General features: G+C 41.4%; 1 protein-coding gene across 4 annotated transcripts; it reads left to right on the plus strand.

The window, feature by feature from the left end:
* On the plus strand, nt 1-27470 carry usp7 (ubiquitin specific peptidase 7 (herpes virus-associated)). Of its 4 annotated transcripts, none has more exons than XM_051387122.1 (31): nt 1-458; nt 4754-4858; nt 5124-5322; nt 7166-7304; nt 8042-8130; nt 8251-8359; nt 9681-9811; nt 10146-10200; nt 10299-10379; nt 10749-10839; nt 10965-11047; nt 12112-12221; nt 12964-13141; nt 14580-14724; nt 15046-15176; nt 16927-17061; nt 17285-17386; nt 17729-17834; nt 18688-18780; nt 18895-18962; nt 19243-19343; nt 20178-20331; nt 20649-20716; nt 21553-21661; nt 22483-22560; nt 22808-22908; nt 23811-23910; nt 24168-24287; nt 24418-24489; nt 24744-24834; nt 25488-27470. In XM_051387122.1, exons 1-31 carry the CDS (start codon nt 359-361, stop codon nt 25592-25594), a joined length of 3351 nt encoding a protein of 1116 aa, XP_051243082.1. In that variant the 5' UTR covers nt 1-358; the 3' UTR covers nt 25595-27470. The 4 variants fall into 4 exon arrangements, with proteins under 4 accessions (XP_051243082.1, XP_051243079.1, XP_051243080.1 ...); XM_051387119.1 differs by having other exon boundaries at nt 220-458; nt 21559-21661; XM_051387120.1 differs by having other exon boundaries at nt 220-458; nt 12964-13120.
* Nucleotides 27471-27950: the final 480 nt, after the last annotated feature.

Here is a 27950-nt window from a genome sequence, read left to right on the forward strand (position 1 = left end):
TCAGCGGGCCTCCCCCCCCTTGGAGCCCCGGTCCATCCATCCCACCTCCCCCTCCGCCGTCAGCCAGCGACTCGCACCCACCACAGGCGCCGAGATTGGGCGAATAGCGAGCAAATACGTCCGCGTTTCTCTACCCGCTCCCCCTCCTCACTCCCCGGCGCTGACAGCGGACAAGGCCGAGGTCGCAACAGAGCAGGCCCGGCCGCCGAGGCTCGACCTGTCCACTCCACCTCCGCATCCTACCACACCTCACCAGCAGTCCAGAACCCGGTTCCCCACCGAGCCGACCCTGGACAAGGTCGAGGGTAACCGAGATAGCAGGGAGCCCCGCATCACTACCACAACAACAGCTGCCAACATGAACCACCACCATCACCACACGCAGCAGCAGCAGCAGCAGCAGCAACAGAAAGCCGGCGAGCAGCAGCTCAGCGAACCAGAGGACATGGAGATGGAAGGTAAGTAATGGTCCCAAGAAGGGTCCACGGACACGATACAGTACTTTATTTATTTTCTTCATAAATTAACAGTTGCACGAGAAATGCATAAAGTTTTATTTGTGCAAGCCGAGCTCAACTTTACAGTAAACACGAAGGCCCCGAAGCTAGCTAGGATAGCCGGGTTGCATTTTTTTTTTTTTTTTTTTTTTTTTTTTTGCTGATTGTGCGTCCGTTGCAGCATTACTTGTGTGGAGCTGACCTCATTTTGCGTTATAAGCGAATGGACCTTGTGTTTGTCTCCGTGTGCCTGCAATATTCCCCCGGCTTTCAAAATAACACCAAAATGAGCTGCCCGTCCACACTGTTAAGAAAGATTAGCCACACAAATCATTCATTCGGACTGGCTACCGTATTTTCTAAATACACGGTCCCGGTTCCGTTCGTCCGTCTGCTGTAACAAGTTCTCGGATGCACTTTGTCAAATCATCGCCGCTCTTCAATCCACACGCAGCCGCGGAACTCCAGGCCCCGTTTATTGTTGATCATTGAAATGTTTGTAAACAGTCCGACTGTTAGTCCCGTAAATAACATGGAACCATCGCTAGGTGAATTAATCTCTCTACGTTGACTTCACTGTGGGCTCTGGGATGATTTTGACAGTTATCGGCACCTGCGTCCTTCATCAAAGTTAGTTATTCCGTGAGTATAGTGACCGCAGCTTTTCTACTCTCACTGATCGCGTTGAACCACAGACATTTAATGACGGTCCGACATGTAACGTTACACTAGCCTCTCTAATATAGATAATGTGTGTGTGTGTGTGTGTGTGTGTGTTAGCATCGTGTCTGATGGCTTGTACGTTAAATGTGGGCCTGTAAAGAAACGATATCGGTTAATAACTACAGAGTAAACTCACTCAGTTTGCCCCCCGAATACATTTGACTGGTTAATGTTGGTTGTAAATACGTTTAGTGCGGGCCACTGCAGCTACCGGTTTAATTGCCGTATGTGTCCATTAAGCTGGAAAAGCGTAATGTAGATCGCTAGCGGGGCAGCTAATTGTATGCTAATCAATTAGCCTCGAAGGCCCACTTCTTTACGTTTATTCACTGGCTAGCATGCTAGTTAGCTGATGAGCTAATGCTCGCGGAGGGGGTGTGTGGCGTCCCAAAATGGTGGCTTGTATTTTGCAACGTTCAATCTGGGTATTGCACGAATGTTAGGCCTTGATTATCTCCCTCACGTAATCTTTATTTTCCCCCCCACTTGTTTCTAATGGCTGCCGTACCCACTGTGGGTGATATTTTTTCTCTAGTATCAATCTTAGCTTGTTAGCTGGTACTAGTGATTTCAGCTAATGTTAGCTAATAACGGCCTGCAGCAGTTGAATCTGTGGCTAACGTTAAGTGTTTGCTAGATAGCTAGGGAGCTAACGCAGATGCGTCAATCGTGATTTGCTGAATTGACTGTGGTGCAACCCGTTTAGCCCTTCCAGAAGAACATACTACAATCTGAAGCGCTGAATGTAAACGATGCTTTGGTTGAGTTGTTTGTTAAACGATATGCTGATGTTTGACAGTGTGTTGTGTGAAACGTGTGGCAGTGCTGGCAAGTAACGGTAGTCGCCGCTGCGGTAAGCCAGGCCCGCACTGGGGCAGCGCGGGGATTTGCTGCTTCATTGTATGGAAGACCAAACGGCATGGAGCTCGCCATTTTTAATGATCTGTGTTTTTGTTAGCCAGGTTTGGAGTCAGGACCACCTCTCTTAGTAGCGTGTATCAAGCGTTAAACACACAAACAAACTCCCGCCGTACCGTCATTCTTATTAAGTTTTACCGATGTCAACTTTGGACAGAGTAGAGGCTTGTGGGAGCCCTCAGCATCACTGCGTCATTTAGTCCTAGTGATTTTATTATCTGTTCACAGACACACATTGTTGCTTGTTATTCGGCAACATGCAATATAAAGCACGTCTTATTTAATTGCAGACATAAGCAAGTAGACTCAGCCTCAGCCTCAGCTGGCATCTGCTTTGTTTTAGTCGTTATTTTTTAGCACTTGTCTTACTAGTAGCAGGTGCACTCACTAGACATCCTCACCCCTTTCTTGCTGGTTCACCCTTTCGGGGTTCTCTCCCAGTTCACTGCAGCCTTACAAGGATAGTGAAAACAAGTTGACAAAATAAACTCCTCCTCACTTTTTCCAGGATCCTTACCACATTTTCTTTATGGTATGATGCTTCATACAGTTGCTGTGGCATTAATCCATCATGTGCTCAGCATATCTGAGTCATTTTTTTTATCGGTTTTGCTACAGCAGTATTACTAGGAATCCAGGCGGTAGGTGCCACACAATTAGGCGACAATTATTAATGCCGGTAATGGCTGTCCAAAAATTACAGGAATGAGCAGAAAATAAATATTATGCCATTTCTCAAAATATACATTTTGTTATAAATCCCATAGGTCTAGTAGGTGTAGATTAGCATGCTCGTAAATATCTGTTATTGAAATCAATGTTTCGTTTAATGGTATTATTTGTTCTTTATGATCTTAGGGATTGTCCATACGTTACAATTTTAACTGTTTTCTGTCAAAATTCAGAAAGTAGAAAAGTGTGGTCTGATGCATCATAATATCATTTTTCAGTCATTGCTTCTTCATGTCTCAGGAGTTTTTTTTTCTTGACGATTAAAATAACGTATTTGCTGTTTTCAGTCCAGAGACTGGAGCATTAGGAGAGATTATAATACTTTCGTGTGCACTTCTGACTTGAATGGAAAGATGCATTTGTGATTTTTTTTTTTTATTAACAGTTACTGTTGTAGTGCAACCATAGCAGGTATTCAAATCAATAACCGCAATAATGGAAAAAAATATATTTATGAATAATAAATCAGTCTATTGAGATGCTTGTGACTTTCCCCTTCCAGGCATCTGCGTAGTTTAAGTGACAGTAAGCTCTACAGTAAGCCGTGGTGACGTTTTGTCCAATATGGAATTCTACATCCAGCTCCAGCTCGTGCAGATTTCAGAGACTGATCCATTAGCATGTACTTCTCAAAGGTTTCAGGATATACTGACACAGTGGGCGGGACAAGAAGTTGTCACGGAGTTGACTGACAGACCCCATTAGCAGGGTGTAATCCACTTGAGGAATCGAGGTCAGTCCTTCTGGAGGACTTGGTCAGTAAGGTTACCTGGAGACACACACACACCTAGCTGACACCGCTGCGTCTGTTGCCTCGGAGGAAGACAGGAAACACAGATAGACATGAAATACAGTGTAAGAGACAGACCCACACATCAACACATTTGGAGACATGCGTGTTTGTATCAATGCTGTCGTTACTCTCAAGACTGGCTTCTGCAGCACCATTGTTATTATCACAGGATACAGGCAGATTTCACTCTCTCCTTGAAGTCTACTCAAAGCTCCTGTTTCTGTCATCAGTGTGTTTTGATAGATGAGACTGTGCATCGAGCCGTCTCATTATTCGGCTGGGATAATTGTTGTCCTCTGTGCGTGTGTTTTTGTTTGAGCGATGACTTGCAGCTTAATCCTGCATTGTGTCCATAATTACCCAGCCTACTGTAATGTTGCATGGTCTTTGTTGCACACACACATTCTCTCTCTCTCGCTTGCCCTCGCTCAGACACACAGACCAGAAAAGAAGACTTGTCATGCTGTCTCAGCAGGGTTTTCCCAGTGAAATGTATGAAAGGGGAAAGGAAGGAGCACTGTCTGGAGATACAGGAAATAAAGAAGAGAGACAGTAGTTGCAGAATTACTTTTTTGTTTTTGTTTTTAAAAGTTAAACTGCTCAGACTTCTTTTCAAAGGATCTATTCAAAGCAACTAGGAAAAATAAGACTCATAAGAACGTGATTAATCTTCCCTCAAATTTTCCATTACCTAAGGATGATACTAAGTTAGAAAAAGTATTGTAAGAATATAAGTTGCACTGATGTTTATATTCACATTTTTTAGAAATAAAATGATTCAGCAGTAGTAAAAAGCGGATTGTCTATTGTAGGCACAGCTTTTAGTTTCAAATGGTTATTGCTGTTGCTCGATCATGACTGGTAAACATTAATGAAAACTACTTCTAATATGAGAGGAAGCCTTGTCTGTGATATTTTTTTCTTTTTAGCTTCTGATACTCTATTTTATTAATTATGGTAGACTAATTTCTGACCTGCTGAAGTCACAGTTAGCAACAAAGAGGCTACAGCAAGCTTTCTTCCAGTTGACTAAAGGTCTTTACCATGCCATCCATACAGTCATTTCATATTTTTTTCTTTCTTTGTACAGCTGGGGACACAGACGACCCTCCAAGAATCCCGGCCAACCCAGTGATCAATGGTAACGTGGCCATGGCAGATGGACACAACAACACAGAGGAGGACATGGAGGACGGTAAGGACGACGTGCACAAACACGCTTGCAAACCATTAACACTTTTGCTTGTTTTGATAATTGTGCTGTGATATAAGCAATGATCCTGGTTTAGTGTCATCTTATGAGTGACTCTGTAGAGTTGTTAGTGTCATGTAGGTTTTGAAAAAAGTTATATCCACAGACCAGTTACATCGGGTCTTGTCAGTGAACAGTAGAGGAAACTGGTTCTCTGTCCGGAATCTAACCTGTCACCTTTTTTCTTGTATCCTCAATCTTTCCACAGACACCAGTTGGCGGTCAGAGGCGACTTTCCGCTTTGTAGTAGAACGCTTTAGCCGCCTGAGTGAGTCAGTGCTCAGCCCGTCCTGCTTTGTCCGGAACCTTCCATGGAAGATAATGGTGATGCCGCGCTTCTATCCTGACCGGCCACACCAGAAGAGTGTGGGCTTCTTCCTGCAGTGTAACGCAGAGTCAGACTCCACGTAAGTGTCTTTGGTGGGACGAGGGATTATGGGGGACTTTGCCAACACACAGAAGCATACACCAGAAAACTTTGATGGTCCCGTCAAACATACAGAAATAGTGTTTTCTAACATTGAATAACATTCAACGATAATACATTTTAAGAGGCCACCTTTCACAAAACTGCTGTTCAAGTCAGTGTAGACATATCTCATTAGCGCTGAATAAGTATGTTTATACCTCCTTACCGGTTTTGCTGAATGACACTTTATGTTAAGTTAGACTATACTTATTTTAGGACATATACTACAGTAAAATCTTGACATAATGGTGCTTATATAATTACTGCCTCCCCACTTTTCTCTGTTTTATAACCTTGAGTCACAGTTAACATAACTCTGTTTTTACACTGAAAGACTCTTTCATGTTGATGTCAAACAATCTCTGCAAATTAGTGTAGAGTACAGATTACATTTTCATTTATTATCGAGATATAAAAGCCTACCAGGGCCTGTTAAGCATCCCACCACCATGCTTTATATGTGACATGGTGTGTTTCTGTGCGGCCCATGGATTATGTGAAACGTTGCATGTAGTTCGATGGGCAAAAAGCTCAACTTCCTCTTAGCCATGGGACCCGGAAGCTCCTTCAAAACTGCCATAAGACATTTGATGGGCAGGGCCGCTTCCTTTTTGGAGGTTCAGTGCAATTATTTTTGTATTTACTTTTTATTAGGTTTTTTAGAGAGTACATGTAAACAAAAGTAATACATACGTGCCAACCGGACACAAAGCACAGCGCTGGTGGGGGGGGGGGAGGAAAAGAATGTAAGCAAAAGTAAAAAATAAACAGGGGTAGGGTCCATCTCTAAACTTAACAACAAAGCCTACATATATACATATCTTGCATCAATTCACAATGATTCTGCACCTGGAAGAAAAAAACAACAATTTCAAGATGGAAGATATTCCCTCATCACCACTATGTTTCCACGACACAAAATCAGGCCTTATGGTTTGCAGCCATTTAAAAGAATATTTACATCACTGTACTGCAAGGAATATTTGGGTAACACGCACTTGCATCTGATTAATATCTTGTCATAGGTTGATTAAAAGCAGAGTATCTCCATTCAATTTATAATGCGATTTCTAAAAACGCTGGACTGCACAGATGACGATTTTGGTGTGTATTAGTAAGTGGGGTGAATACTTTCGTGTTTTGAAATTAATCTTTAATTTGCATCAAGTACTTTGGATACCTCAGTTTCGGTCAAAGGTATTCATCAAAGTTGAACCAAGAAACATGAAAGGAAGTAAAATGGGCTGTTAAGGCCCTGTCACCCTGTAATCCCCCCACTGATTAATGCTTTTTACTGATAGAATCACCGTTTACCACAGGTTGTTGCTACACAATAAAGTCACAGTTGACTAACATGGTCTTTTGTTTTAACAATAATAAATCAGTCTTAATCGCTTTAAAAAAGGAAACAACTGCTTAATACATTGTTGAAATGTGTACAGAACTTACTGGCTGTGAATTTTCTTGAGCTAGCCTGACATTAATTACACTATGTGAAACACAGGATGGAGTTTATATTTCCTCATTAACCTCAACAGAATCTAAATTAGATAGCACTCTGATGATTTGCCCGCTATGCATGCACAGTTCCCCAATAATATAGTATGTTAAATCTGCTACTAGAGCCAGATCTTTATCAAAATACACACCACGTGATACGTATACCAGAATTTATTCAAAGACGTATGGTTGTTCATGAGAATATGGTAATAAAAAATGTCCTGTCTCACAATGTTAAGATATCCTTTACAGATTTCTGAATCCTGTTCTTGGTGTTTCAGGTCATGGTCATGCCATGCACAGGCCATGCTGAAGATTATCAACTACAAAGACGACGAGAAGTCCTTCAGCCGCAGAATCAGTCACCTGTTCTTCCACAAAGAGAATGATTGGGGCTTTTCCAATTTCATGTCCTGGAGTGTAAGTACAGAAACCGATGACTTTTAAATAGTATTATTATTACTAGTGCAGTGCCCGTAGGAAGTATGTATTGCTATAGAAACGTGGGAGGTTAAGTAGCTTTTTCATGGATGGCCAAATGAGGTTGTGTTTGAAGATTTGTGAATGCACAGAACGGGACCGAACAGCCGGCAAAATCCGCTGCAGGTATAAAGCCGCTCGTGCCACTGCAGGTATAGATCAGCGTGTTTCTTAAGGTGTGTTTTGGGGGTGGGCTCTGCAGTGATTGGCTCTGGTGCGCACGTGGCTATGGTTGACAATGCTAGCGGAATTCGTAAATAATTTATGAAATAATTTATTAACAGTTTCTTTGTAGTGCAAACAAAGATGATGTTGCACACCCTTAAACCACACAGCAGCCATGTTGAAACTCTCAGGTCAGTCTGATCCTGATCTGCAGAGATATTTGAGACACAGACACACACAGACAGACACAGACAGAGAGAGATTTCTTGCTTTAATAGAGAGATTGATAGCCAGATACGTTTTTCAGATTGGACAAGAACCACCAAAGAAACACTGGCTTTTTGCTGAAGAGGACACATTTGTTTGTTGATTGGGTGGATAAAAGAGGCTGTGCTGACAGAGCCATTAAATTTTTGTGCTGCATAATGCCATTTGCTCAATGTAAGTAAAGGCTTTTACTTCTACCCATTTGTATTGATATTAACCGTTTTGGTGGTTTGGTTGTGTTTCAGGATGTGACTGATCCAGAGAGGGGCTTCGTTGATGATGACAAAGTCACCTTTGAAGTCTATGTCCAGGCAGATGCCCCACATGGAGTGGCGTAAGTAGCTCTTTTCTCAGGGTTTTTTTTCTCTCGGGCTTGTGTTTTCTTCAGTGTTCCCAGGTTTCATTTCTCCGATGAGGTTTCATAAATTATAACCAACTTTCTCTCTGTAAACAGCTGGGACTCTAAGAAACACACAGGCTATGTTGGACTGAAGAATCAAGGAGCTACCTGCTACATGAATAGCCTGCTACAGACTCTCTTCTTCACCAACCAGCTACGTCGGGTATGGTTTTATCTTTGCATGTTAGTTTAGTGCAATGGCTTAAGCTGAGCCACTAAAGATGTGTATTGCATGTAAGGATTTCACGATAACAGAAATTTAGTAGTTGATGCCAATAACAGTAAAATTCTGCTATTCTTGATACCAGTTCGATTCCACCATTCAGTGTCCCCTGATCCCAATTTAATATCTACTGATACCAAGTCCTGATCCAATACTTATATTTTCCTTAATAATACAGGCAAATAGCTCTCCAATGCCTTAAGAATAACATTGCCTGCAACCAAGCTATAAAGATTCTCTCTGTAATCTTTTTTGATCTTGTCACTGTCTGGAGGGAATTTCTTTCTCCCTTTTAAAGTGTCCTGCAGTGTCTGTTGCTTTGGTGCAGCCTTTACCTGGATGAGCTGTATCCTGCTGAGTGTTTATTTTCCCCATCTGTACATCTTTTGCGTGGATTACATTAATTACTCTTATTTGCTTTTTGATGCACTTGCAGTGGTATGGGGGAGTATGCGGCTCTCCACCGCTCTCTGACCAGGAACTCAGTCTCAGAACTCAGTCTCAGAGCTCACACATACACACACACACAGAGGAGAGAGTTGATGAGCACTGTGCACAAAGTTTCACTAGTAAATCACTTTTACAGCTGCATTTGTCACCAACTTCTAAATCATCTTCTTCCTGTGGGAGTTAACAGCCGACTACAGTATTTGTAGCCATGTACGCTGCCCCGCCAGTTCCGCAAGAATCGCATCCTCAGCACCCTATGGTGCTGCAGAAAAAACGATTATCATATTTTCATAATTTTGGTAGCAATCTGGTACCGAAGTACCAGTTCTTGTGACACCCATAACTGCATTTGTAAATGTGTGCACTAGAGCTCCAGTTCAGTGTTAGTATCTTTTGTCCAAATGTTGATGTGTCGCAAGTATTAAAAGCCTTCAAATGTACACTAAATTTTAAAATGTATTATGAAAGTCGCAACCTGCATCTGTGGTTTATATCGACTCTGTGTGACTCTCCTCCCCCTATCAGTATGAGTACCTATTTTGTTTATTAACGTTCTTCTGTAACATCTGCTGATTCTTCTTGCAGCACTGTTAACACTATCATTTTGTTTCACTGAGGCCCTCTCATTCACCATAGTCTTGATGCTGTTTCATAGGGTTTTCCAGCAGGACCGCTGAAAAAAGTCATGAAAATAACAGTTTAAATATAGAAAATGTCTTCACGAAACAGTGAATATTAGTAGCTTCAATCTATAAGGGTTACTTTCTAAAATTCCTAATGCTTGTGTGAATCCTCCTGACCCTCTTCCCAGGCCGTGTACATGATGCCCACAGAGGGAGATGACTCCTCCAAGAGCGTTCCCCTGGCACTGCAGAGGGTTTTCTACGAGCTGCAACACAGCGATAAACCCGTCGGCACCAAGAAACTCACCAAGTCCTTCGGGTAGGGTAGACTTCTGTGTTATTGATAGCTCTCACCTATCCTTTGACTTAAAGTTAGTCAGATGGAGGCCAGAATGATTAGTGAGATGAGTATTTAATGTTTTTGGCTCAGTGGTTTGCTTATAGCTTTTTCTCTATATTTTCTTTTTGGGATTTCTTAGTTTGAATAACAAGATCAACAGTGTGAAGTAACTATAAAATACAGTATATGACACTGCTGGGGCCAGATGATCTTTGCAGAGCAAACATTTTAATATTATCTTAAATATTATTTTTAGTTGAATCTGTGAGTACTGTATCTAACTATCTTGCTGTGCTTTTATTCCTCTGTGTAGATGGGAAACACTAGATAGCTTCATGCAGCATGATGTACAGGAGCTGTGCAGAGTGGTGAGTTCTCTCATATTCTCTTAAAGAATGTGGGTGTGTAAATGTATGCATGCTGAATAATTACTGACTGTGTGTGTGTGGATGTGCCTGTGTTCTAGCTCCTGGACAACGTGGAGAACAAAATGAAAGGCACTTGTGTTGAGGGAACCATTCCCAAGCTCTTCAGAGGAAAGATGGTGGTATGTTTTCTCTCTCTGTACCTCTCCTCATCTGCTTCGTCTTTATAGTTAGGGTCACATTTTGTGTGTTTGTTAAAAAATTCATCAGTCTAGCCTGAGTTACGGTTCAAAAAGACAAATAACCATTGATGTTTATTTGTTGAAGGTCAATGTTTTCAGTGTTATTTAGCATAGTAATGCCAAAGTATGCATTATGTAAATACTGCTGCAGATTTTGTTAAGATAGTGGTGATGTGAAGTAGTCTAACTTAACACAGGATGTAGCCTCGAACAAGGTCAGTTTAAGAATAGAATGAGGTTAAATCAAGAAATAATATTTTTAACTTGCCAATTATGTCATACTGTGTGTGTGTGTGTGTGTCACTCCAGTCATACATCCAGTGTAAGCATGTGGACTACCGGTCAGAGCGGATAGAGGACTATTATGACATCCAGCTTAGCATAAAAGGAAAAAAGAACAGTGAGTAGCAACATCAACACAACTTCATGTTTTTTTTTTTTTTCTCAAACAGAGAAAAGATTTAGAAGTTCGTTACCAATGTGGATGTTTTTTTGATGCCATCTGTGCTTTCTGCTCATTTCCAGTCTTCGAGTCTTTCAAAGATTATGTTGCAACCGAGCAGTTAGATGGAGACAACAAATACGACGCAGGAGAGCATGGCCTGCAGGTGAGGCTTCACAGTGACTGGATCTAAATAATTTATGTATTTTGTTCTACTTTATTTTAGTTTGCTTACATTTATTTTTATGTTTTATTTATTTTGCTACACCTCAGCTGATATTTAAGCTAATTCTGAACCCAACATTTTTTTCCAAGTCTGTCATTAACTGATAAAGCCAAGACAATGTGCAATTTGAATGTGAGACAATACACTTTAGTATGTAGGTCGTAAACTGTTTCTGAAACGTCAGCTGTGAATTTAAGACATAAGATACTGGTTTTGCAAAACACCTGAGGTGCATCTGGCCGACAAGCTGGATATGGTTGCTGTTCTGATTGTATTTTAGTTTTTCCATTTCAGTTTGTTTCTGTAACATCTGAAAAAACACTGTGAAATACATGATTACGTGGTCTGAAATCAAATCTTGAGGAATGCTACCTTGGTATTGGCATGGAAGACGAGCAGGCATAATAATAACGCTAAAGTGCCTTCATGAGATTTGAAAAATGTGTTTGGGTTAAAAGTCTGGTTAAAGGAAATTACCTAACGCCGTGGTTCCCAACCTTTTTCCCCTAAGGGACCCCTTTTCTATCATTAAGTAAACTGATGACCCCTGACTAAGTTACACATTTTATGGTTATTAACACTACACAACAATTGATAAACTGTAGAATGAACTCAAATAGCGAGCACAATAACTGGGAAGTTTGTGTTAAACGAGCTGTTTGGATGAATTTTGATTGTTTTCTGATGGTTTAGTAACTTTTTATACAATTCTATTTATCTATTGTGTACTTCTTATTTTTTAACAACAATACATTCTAAGCAAACAAACTTAATTTAGTTTTGTTAACAGAATTTTAGGAAATACTGAGATATAGGCCTACTGTGTATATATTTAAGTTTTCTTACACCCCTTAAAATCAAGAAGGCCTTTGAAACCCCCTGTGAAGCTTTGGGGACCCCCAGATTGGGAACAACTGACTTAGTGGCGTAAACATTAAGGGTTGTATAATTAATGTCTGTGGGATGTCCTGACCAGATGTCTGACATGTTTGTTTGTCCTGCAGGAAGCAGAAAAGGGAGTGAAGTTCCTTACCTTCCCTCCAATCCTTCATCTGCAGCTGATGAGGTTCATGTATGACCCACAGACTGACCAAAACATCAAGATTAACGACAGGTAGAACAAACACACCACTCTCTCACTTTCACACACTTGCATGTACATTTTTATTTATTATGTTTACACAATGCGTCAGTGGCTGGCGCAAAGACATAATTTTAGAGACGCTCTTGGTCCATGTTAACATAGGTTAAAGAAGCAGTCTATTTCCAGAAATGGCTCATGAGCCTGCACTGTCTGAACAGCATGCCCTGACCTCCTGCACTAAGACAGTGAGAAAGTGAGTCATCATTGAGTGTTTTTTTTTTTCTTCTTTTCTTTAGGCCGTATAATTCTATGTAAAGCTCTGTGGGAGCTAATTGTGTTTTAACAATCCACTGGGATAATATCACTTTCAGACCACACGCACACACGTGCAGCCATCCAGAATAGTTGATTTTCCCCTGTAGCGTCTCAACAGGCTCTGAGTCATCCTTGTGATGCTGCCATCAGTACCTGGCCCCCAGAGGGCTTTGTATATGTAGACACACATTAAACTCTTCCTTTCTCTCTTCTCCTCGTCTTGATATTTGACCCTTTTCTTTCAATCCTATTTTTATTCTACACTTCCCATCCCTTCTTCATATGTTTATTTCTGCCCTCCCATTCTCTTCTTGTTTCCTCGTGCCATTTTCTCCTGCCTGCCATCTCCCATCTTCTCTAATCTCTCCCTCCCTGCCTCTCTATCGTTTGTTTGTTGTTGTTGTCTGTCTATCCTCATTGCTTCTCCTTCCTTCTCTTCCTCCTCTTTCCTCAATAGGTTTGAGTTTCCTGATCAGTTGCCCCTGGATGAGTTCCTTCAGAAGCCAGACTCCAAGGACCCAGCCAACTACATCCTGCATGCAGTGCTAGTGCACAGCGGGGACAACCATGGCGGTCACTACGTCGTCTATCTTAACCCGAAAGGGGACGGCAAAGTGAGTGTCAAGGAACCAATAGTGAGAACAATTTTATTTATGCACCTTTCACCCAAAAATTCTGTGTGCTTGGTTGGGGCTCTACACTACTAGCTCTAATTTTGTAGAAGTTTTTGTCATAACTTGCGATAAACTAACACACGGGAGCTCAACTTTAGATATGAGATCTACTTTGTCATCATGATGAGTACACATTTGATATTGTGGAATTATACACTGGTCAACTAAAGAACTGACAAACACAAAAAAAATCCACTACAATCTGTTTTTGGTAAACAATGTTTTACCACATTAGAAATGTCAGTAAATCATTTTAAATCAACAGTATAGAATAATGAGCTGAACAGCCAATCAAAGAGGTTTCTCTCCCCACTTCTGCTGCCGATTCAACATGCTCAGTTGGCTGGAGAAGTGCAGAAGACACTGCAAAAACTAGGGCTACATACGCTCACCTGTGGGCCAACATTGACGGTGCATCGGAGCCTTTAGGCCTGGCGGGCTGCCGTGTTTGCAATACACTAACGGAAACTCTGAGCTATATGTATAAATTATACTTGCATGAAATTTTGTCCATAGAACATGTTTAAGAGACTGGTTTCAGAGAAATAACAAGGATGCCACAGCCAAGATACGAAATATTTGCTAATGTTAAAAACAAGGTGATTCAGAGTTAACAAGTAATGGTCAGATAAGCTACTTTACAGAAGGGTATCTCACCACTTAAACATACTACAAGGATTTGTTGTTATGAGTCTCAACTTAATACTGATGCAATCAAGAGTGTGTTTTACGGACTGTATAGTTTTTATGCTACATGTTGCTGCTTTAATGTTAAATGAACTGACTGTTCAAAACCAGTGTTGAACTAGCTACACAATAGGAACTGACTGAGTCCAGCTTTTGCCGCTGACGATGCATGTGGTATCGTTCTTGTGTTCAGTCCTTGTATTGTCTGTTTTTTCACTCCCAGTGTTAAAGGTCCAGTGTGTAGGATTTTGTGGCATCTAGCTGTGTAGTTGCAGATCAAAATTCCCTCGCTTCACACACCCAGCCACCCATCACCCATTAACCACTCCCAGCCACCTGCTGAACTCCTCTCTCTCTCTCTCTCTCTCTCTCTCTCTCTCTCTCTCTCTCTCTCTCTCTCTCTCTCTCTCTAGTGCAGTGTGATGTATTTTGTGATTGATAGACAAGGTCAACTGGTTGAGCACCTCTGTATTAGTCATCCTTTTAAGAGGAGGACAATGGGACATTTATTGATAATAGAATATAACATGATCAGGGAAACTTTTAGCATTATTAATTTGCATGTTGGCATTGGGGTTGATCGAAAGCATGTCAAGATGACTTGATGTAAATAGTCGTCTTAAGTGCTCTCTGGTTTTCTCTTTTTATCCCGTCTCCGTCCTCCCCCCCTTATCTCTCCACCTTGTCCCCCTCATTCTTTCGCTCTCTCCAGTGGTGTAAGTTTGATGATGACGTGGTATCGCGGTGCACCAAGGAGGAGGCCATAGAGCACAACTATGGTGGACATGACGATGACCTCTCAGTGCGCCACTGCACTAACGCATACATGTTGGTCTATATCCGTGAGTCCAAGCTCAGTAAGTAACATACTCCATCTCCTTCTGTCTTTTTGGACAAAACTAAACAAAAGCTGGTGCTAGAGACTGTCCCATAAACACATGAAAGATCCCCTCAATTGTTCCAGTTAATCTGCCTTTAAGTATAATACTGTATAAATATAAGGAATGTATGAGGGGCGTGGGAAGTTTTAATTCCTGTTTCCACTTTGTCATTTGGTGACTGAATTTCTCACAATGGCTGCCCTCATTTACTGTCTTAGTGACTATAGTAATCACAAATGTTACTGTATTGCACTCTGTCTGCTCTATAATTGTCACTTGCATCTCTCTGTATCTCAGGCGAGGTGCTCCAGCCAATGACTGACGTGGACATCCCCCAGCAGCTGGTGGAGCGTCTGCAGGAGGAGAAAAGGGTGGAGGCACAGAAGAGGAAGGAGCGCCAAGAGGCTCACCTCTACATGCAGGTCCAGGTAGGAAACTGGGACTGCTGTTTAATAGCTCTTAAGTCTGTGATGCTTTGCAGAGACAAAGTAGTTTGGTGGCTGTTAAATTTTATGAACCTGCTGCTTGGTGGAAATGTTGCAGGGTAACTTGGTATTTTTTCAACCTGGACCTTATTTTCCCATGTTTTTGTGTCGGAGGAATTGAAGCAAACAACAAATTTTGAATTTGGTCCAGTATGTAGGGGGCTGCAAAACAGGGTACAACATAATCCATACGAGCATTTTTTTGCCACTGACCAGCTTTTACCTGATCCACTGTGTGTGTGTGTGAGATCATGGAAAAGGTGAGCGTAGTAATGCTGGCTGGAAGAGTTTGTTGTGTTGGAGTACAAAAAGTGTAGCTTAGTGTTCATTTAAAAGATTTTCAGTGACACTACTGAATATTTTGCTGATTTGGAGGAGTCTTTTGAATTCGATTGCCACCTGTATTTATTTGAGCTGAGTATACGGATGATGTTGGGGCTGCCCACAACTAAAGATTTTCCTAGTTGTAGTCGTTTAGTTCAGTTGTTTAAACACAGTATAACATCACACTAATCTCGTTGTTCAACACAGAGAATAAATAACTTCCAACTTCACAAAAACAAATACTTGCTGCCTTATCGATACGATGGATGATGTATAATGTTTTCAGCTTCCAGTCCCAATATTGTCAGCTAATAGGACCGGCAGTGGACAAGGAGGGTGAACCAGCTGCCGCAAGGCTGCAAAGCTTGCAGGACTGGTTGTGTTCCTGTGGGTGCTGCTCCCACAGAGGAGATTTTATAGACCTGAACAAGTGAAAGGTTGAGAAAATTATTCTTTTTTTTTTGTAGGCTCCCTTTCATAATGATGTCAGACACTTATAGTAACAATCTGAGCCAGTCAAATGCAAAAACAAGCACTTTAAATGGATGTATTTTGACTCAATTGCCCGCATGGATTACATTGTAACCAGGATCACTGCTGTTCGCTTCAGCGCTCTCCCTTAATGCTGAACTAAATTAAAGACTTGTTGTTACCATTAGTCATTTTGACACAAAAATAAGGTGTCCCGGTTGAAAAATACCCAAGTTACCCTTTAAGTGTATGCACGAGAAACACTTCTAGTGGGTCATAACAAGTGATGATTGAGTTTTCATAGTTGTTTTTTAGGAAAACCATACCTAGTATGCCTTTTAAGGCAATACGTTGACCTGTGGTTGTTATTGTGATGTACTTTTATATTGGCACATACAGAGAGGGTTCTGCAAGGTTTTCTCGGTCAGCAGCAGACAAGAATGTATGTACTCTTGCTGAGCTGTGGCAGTCACACTGTGGTCGTCACACTGTGGTCAAGAGTAGAGTAGAGTGTGATAACGAGGAAACGGCTAGTTAAAAGATAAGAGGTTTATCCTGTTCAAAGATGTCAGCTGCTCTGCCTTTTATTTTTTGGTCATGTATAAAGTCAGGACAAAAGGCTAATTTCTCCTTATTACTTTGCTCTGGAGAGGTGTTAAGAGAAACAAATAAGTGTCAATTAGAAAGATGTGTGATTGCCTTTTGCCTGAAGACAAAACAAAATGCAGCTACAGTGATGTGGTTAGATGAAGAGGTGCAGCCAACAGACACCTTGGGCAAAAGGTTTGTGCAAATGTCCTCCTGCAGCTTTAGTTTCTCTCTCCTAACTTGGTTCTTTGTCCAGTTTTGTTTTTGTCAGTCACTAATGTTGTTCCTGTCCTCTTCCTCCTCTGGCCAGATGGTGACAGAGGACCAGTTCTGTGGTCATCAGGGCAACGACATGTATGATGAGGAGAAGGTGAAGTACACAGTCTTCAAGGTCCTGAAGAGCTCTACACTGCAAGAGTTTGTCCAGAACCTCTCCCAGACCATGGTGAGATACTCGAGATCAAATCAAAGTATACCATGATGATTTGACACTTCTCTACTGTAAACTCCTTTCATACCCTTCTCTCAATTTCAGCTTGATTTAGTTTTTCTAGCTAAATCAAGCTAGCTACTTTCCACCTTTTTGTCATATTAAGTCCTTTTTGACATCTCCATTCATCTTAATATAAGTACAACTAAAATTAAACACTCCTGTTTATTTGCTGCAGGGTTTCCCACAGGACCAGATGAGGCTGTGGCCCATGCAGGCCCGGAGCAATGGAACCAAGCGACCCGCCATGCTCGACTACGAGGCTGACTGCAACAAGTCGGTAAGTGTTTGAAAAACCTGTTACTTTTGGTAGTGGTAGCCGAGACGCTACCACTGCATCATCAGATGTCCTTTGTAGAATTGAGTTTTTTAGAGCACAATCAAGATTATTGAGTCGCTGAAAACAGTGAATTACGTCACTTGCATAAAATATTATAATGTTGCAACTGTGCAGCAGTGTTTCAAAACAAGTTCAGGAATCTAAGCAGGATCTTTGATTGTGATTTTGATTGTGAGTCACTGAGCCACCCCTTAATATATATGTGTTTTGTTGAATGCGTACCCTAATCTGTCCTATGTTAGACTCTCATATATAAAGCGTTTGTGCACGTTTGCATTTCAGATGATCGACTTGAGCGACAACGAGAACCCCTGGACAATATTTCTGGAGACCGTGGATCCAGAGATGGCGGCCAGTGGGGCCACGTTACCCAAGTTTGACAAAGACCGTAAGTTCCACGCATCAACCCTCATCCAGCTAAGTGTCAGTTTTGTCAGTGTTAATGTTTTGTGGTACTTTTTTATTAATGGTATTTCATTGATCCCAGTGATTTCATCGGTTCTATAGGTACTAAAGTAATGTCAGTGTACAATGACCTCTACATCATCCCTCCCTTTAATTGTCAAGGTTTTATTTGTTTCAAACTGGCTTTGCATTCTTTTTGTGTTAAAGTCAGACACGCAGCTACTTGAATTATTAGAATGATCACTTGGCTGTTACTGTTAACACTGTAGGAAACATTCAGGAACATAATATCATAGGTGTAAGTTTAGGTTTTGTGTGGCTTAAGTAGCCCCCAAATTTAAAAACGTATTTTTGTGTGTTTAGTATGGATGCCGATATTTATCTGTTGTTTCGCATCAATTTTGTACTGGCTTAATGTTGTGTTGGTTATTTCCAACCTCCGCACACACATACTGAGTACTCCATGCAGCAACACTGACAGTGAGATGATGTTCAACTCTGCATCTTGGATCAAAAGAGATGCAACAAGGCAGAGATGCTTATCTTTGTAGATTTATTTGTTTCCCTGGCACAAAAGGGCGACTAATTAACAACAAAGAAACCTCGTTATGAGCCTAATTAAGGACTCACCCTTGATGCATGGTACATGCTCTGACCAGTGAGCTACCGGGGCGGCCCTAGTAGTTTAATTTTTAACACCAGTTGTGGTCATTTAAGCTATTTCTTTGACGTGCTGTCCACCATTTTAGCAACAGTGTCTTTGTTTGGATCAAGCTCTTTTCATCAGTCATTATTTCAGAGTTACTGTATGTTTTTTAACTTGTCTTTCTTTTCAGATGATGTCATGTTGTTCTTGAAGATGTATGACCCCAAAACCAGAAGCTTAAATTATTGTGGACATATCTACACACCTATATCCTGCAAAATAAGTAAGTTGTGGCAAAGTCTGTTTCAAGCTCAACACACTGTCGCACTTTAAATCAAAATGCTTTGAATTTAAACCTTAAATTGTGTTTCTTTTGCTCTTTTCTCCCTGTAACCAGGAGACCTTCTGCCAGTCATGTGTGAGAGAGCAGGGTTTCAGCAGGAAACTAGCCTTATCCTCTATGAGGTGATCTATTTATGTAGCACTCACTTGCTGGCACATTCCTCTGTCTTCTTCTCACTTGTTCTCACTCTTCACTCGCTGCTTCACACACTCACAATCTCATGCTCTTCTATCTGACACACAAGTGTCGCCTCACAAACTCTCCTCTGCACACTTTCACACACTGTCATTTGTAGCATCTCTCTTTTTCTCGCCCTTACCCTTCTGTAGCTTGGCATGTTTACATATCCTTAACCAAATACTCTAATACTCTACTTTTCCCATGATGCCGTGTGTGTTACAGGAAGTAAAGCCCAATCTAACAGAGCGGATACAGGACTATGATGTCTCTCTGGACAAGGCCCTGGATGAGCTCATGGACGGGGACATCATTGTCTTCCAGAAGTAAGACTGATTTTGTGTGTGAAATAAACTAGGGTTGCACAGTGTGCCCTAATTTATATGACAGTATATTTTAATCTTAACCGCTGCATGGGTTAAAATACTATGAGTTGCTTTAGTGCAAGTTCAGACCTTTACAGCAGGGCAAACTGTATAGCCAAAGCCTGTCCAACCACTGCATCTCACGTGGAATCAAAGATTGGACTGCTAGTAGTCCTATGGTGTAATGTTTATACGGGTGGGTCCTTAGTCCACACAAATTCAGTTTAGTTTAGTTTAGTTTAGTGCGACAGCCAACAAATGTAGCAATACGCCAATGAAGCAGTAAAGAAGAATGCAAGCCAGTGAACATGTTTCATGAGGAAGGAAATGCACTCAATGCGTTTGTTTGGTCTCAAGGATGTAAACATAACTTTAGCTTGTTTACAATAAAACTTCACAAGGCACTTTAAGCTGAACTTGTATGATTTGATTTTGCACAGTTCCCCATGTTAAATGTTGTCCAAATAAAACACCAGAGACAGGCAGAGGTGTTATATGTCTCTGGACTTTGGTATTCCTGATGAAATCCAGAGAAACTAGGAAGATCTTAGTTAGAAATATTTTGTTAGGTAGAAATATTTTGTCTATGCCACATCAATGCTTCCTCTGTTGCCTTATACTTTCTTCTTAATATCTCTCTCCTCCTTCATACCTTTTCCTACCTATGCTTCCATCTGCCCTTGTCACATCTGTCTGTACGGTCTGTTCTTCCCTCCCGTTGTCATTTCTGCCTTCCACCACCCCCATCAACCCGGCACATTCTGTATTAAATTAATCAATTGTCCAATCATGCAGGGACGACCCAGAGAACGACAGCAGTGAGCTGCCTACGGCCAAGGACTATTTCCGGGATCTCTACCACCGTGTGGACGTCATTTTCTGTGACAAGACCATCCACAATGACCCCGGCTTCGTGGTCACGCTTTCTAACCGTATGAACTATTTTCAGGTATGGGTTGTTCAGCTTCCTCAATAAATTGTTTGCTAAAAAGTTGTTCTGCTACTATTTTATATGAAACTTTAATATCAGCCATGAGTGGGGAGGACATTTTAGGATTTGGGCACTACTATTGTGCCTTAAAACACAATTGTGGTGCATCTTAAAAATATCTAAAGGTTTTAATTCTCTAAATTCTTATCTTCAGATGTTTTTTTTCCTTTTTCCTTGTAGTTTCTCTGTTGGCATTTCAGTTAGCAGACACAGATGAAACCTGACAGGCCTGTGGTGATCCCCACTTGTAATGTTTGTGTTGTCTGTTTTGTCAGGTGGCCAAGACAGTAGCGCAGAGGTTGAACACAGATCCCATGCTGCTGCAGTTCTTCAAGTCACAGGGGTAGGAGGCTTGTCTCATCCCCACACACACGTACACACGTACACACACACACACAGATAATGATGATCTCATATGATCTGGCATCTTGACAAAGACCTAAGAAGTGCATACTGTGTGAATGTAGTAACGGTGTGTTGTAAGATTAAAAAACACAGGACTGATCACCTTAATACACTTGTCTTTCTCGCTGTATGTCAAGCCAAGAGGAGTAAAATATTGGACTTATTGTCAGTTTTGAATATAAAACTGGTACACCAGAGGAGACTGGGGACATGGGGGAGAATTATAGTATTTGTTTGTACTTGCATCATTTGTAGTGGAGTAACTATTCCTACTTAAAAAGCATAAAAATGTCCCTTGCAGTGTTCTGCTGGTTGGTATTTAGTATGTAGTAAAAATAGCATACTGGAACATTACCCGATTTTCATTCCTTTTCAAATAATTATTCCAATTTTGTAGTCCTGCTTGACATATAGAAAGAAATACGTAGCATCTATTTTTGTACTGTGTTCTCATTCTCACAGCTTGTGTTGTTTGCCTTTGATTTGATTACTTGCAGTTGTCAGTAGAAATGTTGCGTAACCTGTCCCCCCCCACCTTTCTTTGTTGTTTTCCTCTAACTCCTCCCACTCTGCCTCCCTCCCCTCTCCCTCTCCATTCCTCTTCCGTTCTGCCTCTGCATCTCTCTGAATTTTCTCGTCTCCCCCTTCTGTTCACCCCCCACTCTGTTCTCTGCTCCTTCACTTCTTTTTTCCCCACCCGGTGTTTCTCCTCCTGTCATCTTTCTTTCCTCCCCTTCGTCGTCCTCCCCCCCTGCCTGGTGGTGTGGTGGCCAGGTACAGGGACGGTCCAGGGAATCCTCTCAGACACAACTATGAGGGAACGCTGCGGGACCTGCTGCAATTCTTCAAACCTCGGCAGCCAAAGAAACTGTACTACCAGCAGGTAGGAAAGGCTTCCCAACTCTGTGTTTAGTTAGTAAAACATTTGATGGTTCCATGTTTTCAAATGATTCCCACCGCCATAGGCTGAAGGATTAATTGGTTAACTGTGAAAATAATTGGCAGATTAATCAATAATGGAAATAATGGTTGCAGCCCTACTTTTCCACCTTTTTGTTACTATTTCCTCTGAAATGGTTTTGGATCCAGAATGAGATTCTGATTGACACTGTATCATTTTTCTTAATTATCAGTGATGCTTTCTGCCTGCCTGTTCAGCACACACAGTTTCATTATACAGTAAACCATACTCGAAATGGAGAAATCAGGGAGGGAGTCTTCTGTCAGGCCAGCTTCTCATTATGGCTTAGTTTGTAGTTGCTGTGGATGGTCCTAACTGAGGTAACAAAGTTAAAACTTTCTTAGCCAGCTGTCAGCTAAGGTAGACGTCTTCACGTCAGAAAATGACAAACTTCCAGGATAGATAAGCCATGCGTTCATCATCTTCTGTCACTATATTATTATTTTCTAAATAAAACAGCTGGTACCTCCAGCCCCTCTGGCAGTTTGAAGAACTTATTTATAGCTGTACAGATAAGAGTGAAGTGAATTGTGCAAATTTAAAATGCTGTAATGTGTGCACCCAGTTCCACCACACATTTAGATTTAATTGAACCGATGGGATCTGAATTATGGAAACTCATTTGATGTGACCATTCACCATAGGCTGTTGCCAGGCACCCATTAACAGTTAACAGATCCCTGAATGCAGTACAAAGCTCAACAAAACTTTCTCATTCTTTCTCTCTCTCGATGTATCCACAGTTAAAGATGAAGATAACAGACTTCGAGAACAGGAGGAGTTTTAAATCCATATGGCTCAACAGCCAGTTCAGAGAGGAGGTAACACACACACACACACACTCACACACTCACTCACTCACTCACTCACTCTCTCTCTCTCTCTCTCTCTCTCTCTCTCTCTCCACACACACACACAACACACACACACACACACACACACACACACACACACACACACACACACACGTGCATCCCCCCTGAGGAAGAAGGAATATTTCACTGAACATAAGTCAGATATTTGTTGTGATTCCAGCACATAAACTGTGCATATGTGTGTTTTTTGCAGGAGATCACCCTCTATCCTGACAAGCATGGCTGTGTGCGGGACCTTTTGGAAGAATGTAAAAAGGCAGTGGAGCTCTCTGAGAAAGGCTCTGAGAAGCTCAGGTATCCAACCTGCGTGTGCGTGTGCGTGTGCGTGTGTGTGTGTGTGTGTGTGTGTGTGTGTGTGTGTGTGTGTGTGTGTGTGTGTGTGTGAGAGAGAGAGAGGGAGAGTCACTGTTTCAGTGTATTTGACAGCTACAGCATCCTTTAGCTGCAGGCATCCTTCCCTGTGGAAATTTGGCATATGATGGTGAACATTATAAAAGGGAATATCTAAAAATAAAAAAACTGGTTGTTTACCCCGATAGAAAACAGTCCCAACACTATCACTCTGTTTCAGTAATAGTTCAGCGAACTGTTGTTTCAAAACCTACCAAAGAACTTAAATGGCAGTTAATTGAACTGCTGAGATGAGCTGCAGCCACAGCCTAACCTTGTCAATGAAATATCAGTTCTTTTTATACATCTCTAATCACAGCTGTAGCAATATCATACATATATGTATACAACTGAGAATAGAACAACACATTGCCAGCCGATTGAGTAAAGCTATTTCTGAAGTGTATCTTCAATCAGGACCAGTTCAAAATGCAGTCTGGTCAGTTTCAGCCTGTAAAGTTGACTAGAGTCCTTTTCACCATGTGGAAAATATGACTCAAGCTTAACAGTAGAGTGACGATTATTAAAATATATATATTTGCCACGGTACCAACAAAGCTATTTCCAGAACATTTACCAAGAGTACTTTAAATTATTGCCGGGCAATACCAACCATTTACCTCCTCCTTGCCCTCCGATTTCAGCAGCAACCACAGCCTGCACAGATCTGTCTTTTGCAACTCTTCTCATTTGATGTGATTTTATGCTCTGATTCTGAATTCAGTTTTTCTTTGAAGAGCCACTGTAGAGTGTTAATCCGTTCTTCCTCTGTGTGTTTCTCTTATCCTCTCTTTCTCCCCCTGCAGGCTGTTAGAGATAGTAAGCTATAAAATCATTGGGGTTCACCAGGAGGACGAGCTGCTAGAATGTTTATCTCCTGCTGCCAGCCGCACCTTCAGAATAGAGGTATGTGCGTATGTGTGGGGTTTCCTGTGTTTTTGAAGTTTATATTTAGTTATTTTTCCTCCTCTAGTCAGTCTTAACAGGCCATCAGTGTGACCGGTATAGTTAGTGTCAGGGCCCTTGAAGTTTGTCTACACAGCAGACACTTTTGCAGCTGTTACTTGCAGGGTTTTACTACTTCAAAATAATAGTCAGCCGTTAACTGACCTCACTAAATCTCTTCTTCCTCACTTTTTTTCCTAATTTCTTCCCTCATTCAGGAGATTCCTTTGGACCAGGTGGATTTGGACAAGGACAGTGAAATGCTGATCCCAGTCGCTCACTTCCACAAGGAAGTCTTCGGCACCTTTGGGATCCCCTTCTTGCTCAAGATCAGACAGGTGTGTTTGTTTGTTCGTATGAAAGAGTTTCTTGTCTACTTAACATAACATATTGCTCAGTTACCCAACTTCATGCTCTGTGTTTGTCTGGTTGTTTCCTTCCTTGATTCCCACCCCTAACTGTCCACAGGGCGAGTCATTTCGGGAGGTGATGAGGAGGATCCAGACCATGCTGGACATTCAGGAGAAAGAATTTGAGAAGGTACAACACCACACTTTGGTTGCAGAAACAGATATTTTGAGTATTAACTGCATTTAAAATGTTTTATGGTGAATATTATTTATTTAATGTCTGTCTTTGTTTATATTGACGTATTTTTCATTAAATGTTAGCGTAGCAGTTTTAGGCATAGTAAATATGAAGTGTGGCAGAACTCAGTCTGGATATTTATTTAGTCTGCTACAGGTTAACGGTGGTAGGCTGTCGAATAATGTGCTTTTCGTGTTTGTTCACAGTTCAAGTTTGCGATTGTGATGATGGGGCGGCATCAGTACATCACTGAGGACGAGTATGAGGTCAACCTGAAGGACTTTGAACCACAGCCAGGTATTTACTGCTTCTGCTCCCACTGAGTGCGACTTACACAACAACTGCTGCTGTGACTGTTACTGTAATAATGGGAGCAGCTTTATATGTGCAACAGGCTATAAACAAAAGCATCACAATGACTGTCCTGGAAGATCAATTATTTATGTAATGCCACTGCGTTGGTTAACTTTTTATACACAATTGTACTTTCAAGCTCGAGACAGAGGAAAGATTAATTGCTGCCATTATAACCTCCTTGTGTTTTAATCATGTCTCACGCCCACGCTAACACGGTCTTAACATGGCCTGAAGAAGTTATAGTTGACCAAAGCATTAATACATATTGTTCTAGTGTGCCAGAAACATTTTATTTCATGTTTATATACTTAAATACTAAATAGAGAGACTTGTTACTGAATACACATCTCAATAAAATACGTTGTAATACACAAAGTTATCCACCAGGAATGTTATTTGATCGTGCACTGCATGATGACATTGCGGTCCTGCAAAAGCTGAGCCCGGTTCAGGCCGTTCTTTGCCAGAGCCTGCTGTTTGTGGCGTCCCCACTGCGCCGACGGACTGGCTGTTTGTCCTGTCGATGCGTTTTCACTAATGGGTTTACACTCCCTGTGGCAGATAAACACTTTGTCTCTCTCATCTCGTTCCAGGTAACATGTCCCACCCGCGCCCCTGGCTAGGGTTGGATCATTTCAACAAAGCTCCAAAGAGAGGTCGCTACACCTACCTGGAGAAAGCAATCAAGATCCACAACTAAAGCAGCCCGCCCTTCCTCTTTGTCCTCCTCATCCTTCTCCTCCTTCTCCTCCTCCTCCTTTTCCTCCTCCTGCTCCTCCTCCTGCTCCTGCTCCGCCTTCCTCCCTACCTACTTTAACACACCATAACCACAGACTGTAACCAACCGTGTGTGTGTGTTTGTGTGTGAGAGACTGTGTGGGCGTGTGTGTGCGTGCGTACTCGTGTGTGTGTTCATCACTTTTAACACCCCGCCTGGACACCTCTACAGCTCTACACCGGCACTATGTCTTCAGCGATACGGATCTTGCTGCAGCTGACGGATTATCCTTCAACCACAAAATAAACTGCACCAACCACCTCCTGGCTGTTGATTTTGTTTATTTTGTTTTTGTTTTATTTTTTAATTGTCTCCCTCTATATTTGAGGCTGTTAGGTTGTTGTTTTTTTTTTTTTTTTTTTTTTCTGGCTTCTCTACCTGTTGACTGCCTGTGTTTTTGTTTTTTTGCCTGTCTGGAAGTGGGAGAAATGAAGTTGGATTTTAATATAAAAATAAGCAGAGAGGGGAGAGGAAGGTGGACACACACACACATGAATTTCTAGACTTAGGTTTTTTGTTTTTTTTCCTTTTCCCACCCCACTCACCCGCTTTTTTTGTTCCTTCAGATTTTTTGGGGGGGGTTGTTTTTAAATAAAGAGTTGTTTGAAGAGGCATAATGCTGCTGTGTGTAAAGTTTGATGGAGGGATGTTTGAGGACTAACTGACAGAAAAGGGGGGGGCATGGTCATTTTTTTTTGCTAAAAACAGCTGCGATCTGGCGTCCATCCCGAGACTCACTAGTTGCCCTGATGTGGTTCTTTATATTTTCTGCTCCCATCCTTTAGTGCAACACAACAAGTATTTCCAAGTTTACACACATTTTTTTTTCTCACTTAGTTTGGTTGGAGGAAAAATTAATAAAACACTTTTTTTTTGTCTCTTTCTGCAGATCTTGTATAATAAATAAAAATCCACAGCATCTGTTTAAAAATAAATGGGGAAAAAAATAAGGAGGAAATTTGTCTGTATTTCATCTTGCACGTTGGCACTTAATGTCAGAGGTTTCTCAGGACTGGCAAATGTACATTTTGGTTGTGGTTTTGAGTTGCTCAGTGACTTTAAAGGAACACACACGCACGGACATTACCCCCCCCCTTGACGTTCTCTTCCATTTTTGTTTTTCAGGGGGTTTTAATGTCCTTCTCAGTCATTCCTCCTTGAACGCAAACACACAAGCTTCGTCATCTTCTTTCTCGTTTGAAACTGTCGCCTCCAGGTGATTGGGAGCAGTAACTGCGCTATGCTTGGTAGGGAGCTGCAGAAAACTTCGAACCCACAGGTTTGAGGACTGTGTAGAGACAAAACCAGCATTGTAAGAAACACTTTAAGCCCTATGAATTAATTATTTTTATTTTATTTTTTGTTTCCTTTAAAGCACAGATGGAATGCTCCCCTAATAGTGCATAGCTGGCTCTGTAAAGACAACATTTAAGAATTGTATATTTAAAAATATGAACGTGTAAAATTTAAGAGAAACACGCCTTTGTTGTTGGGTACAGAAGGAGCCAGGTGTTCATATTTCTTGTGTGTAGGGTTTTCTCTTTTTCTTTGCGTTCCTGATGTACCATTGACGATTTTTTTCTGTTACATTTGGATTTTTTTTCCTTCTCAAAACTAACTGCATTGGTTTTGTCTTGTTAAAAAGTGCAGTACAAAGATAACCTGCAGAATCACACCTTAATTTGATCTTTTCCAGTTTAAAATCCTCAGTGTAGCAGCAGTGTACGACAACTATTCCTGTATATTGCCTTTTTGCTGGAAAATGTATGTTGAATAAAATTTTCTATAAAAACAAAAACACTGCTGCTTGTCCATACCAGTCGACCCAAAACGCTGTTCGAAGAAGAGTGAAACATTTTGGGAAACACATTTTTATTTTATTTTTTTGGAGAAACGGATGAGAAGATGGATGCCGCTCCGTTCGTTAGCTTAGCTTAGCATAAAGACAACCGGGGTGAAACGGCTAGCCTAGCTCAGTCTGAAGGTTCAAAAACCGGCCTGCCATTACTTCTAAAGTTCACAAATGAACATGCTAAATCTTGTTCATCTAACTGTACAAAAGTAAAGTGTAAAAACAATTGACCGATGAGGAGTTATATGACAGACTATTTTTTTTGGCTGGAAGCAGTAACTTCCTGGAGGCTGCTGGTTGCCTGGCAACCACTCAGAGCCAAGAAATACTTTCTTTTTCTCTCATTTCCAGTTTGCAAACCTAAGCTAAGCTAATGGGCTACTGGATGTAGCCATACAGTCAAGGCGTGTTGATCGGTATGAATCT

This window comes from Dicentrarchus labrax, unplaced genomic scaffold, assembly GCF_905237075.1.
Source record: "Dicentrarchus labrax unplaced genomic scaffold, dlabrax2021, whole genome shotgun sequence".
NCBI classification, from domain to species: Eukaryota; Metazoa; Chordata; class Actinopteri; family Moronidae; genus Dicentrarchus; species Dicentrarchus labrax.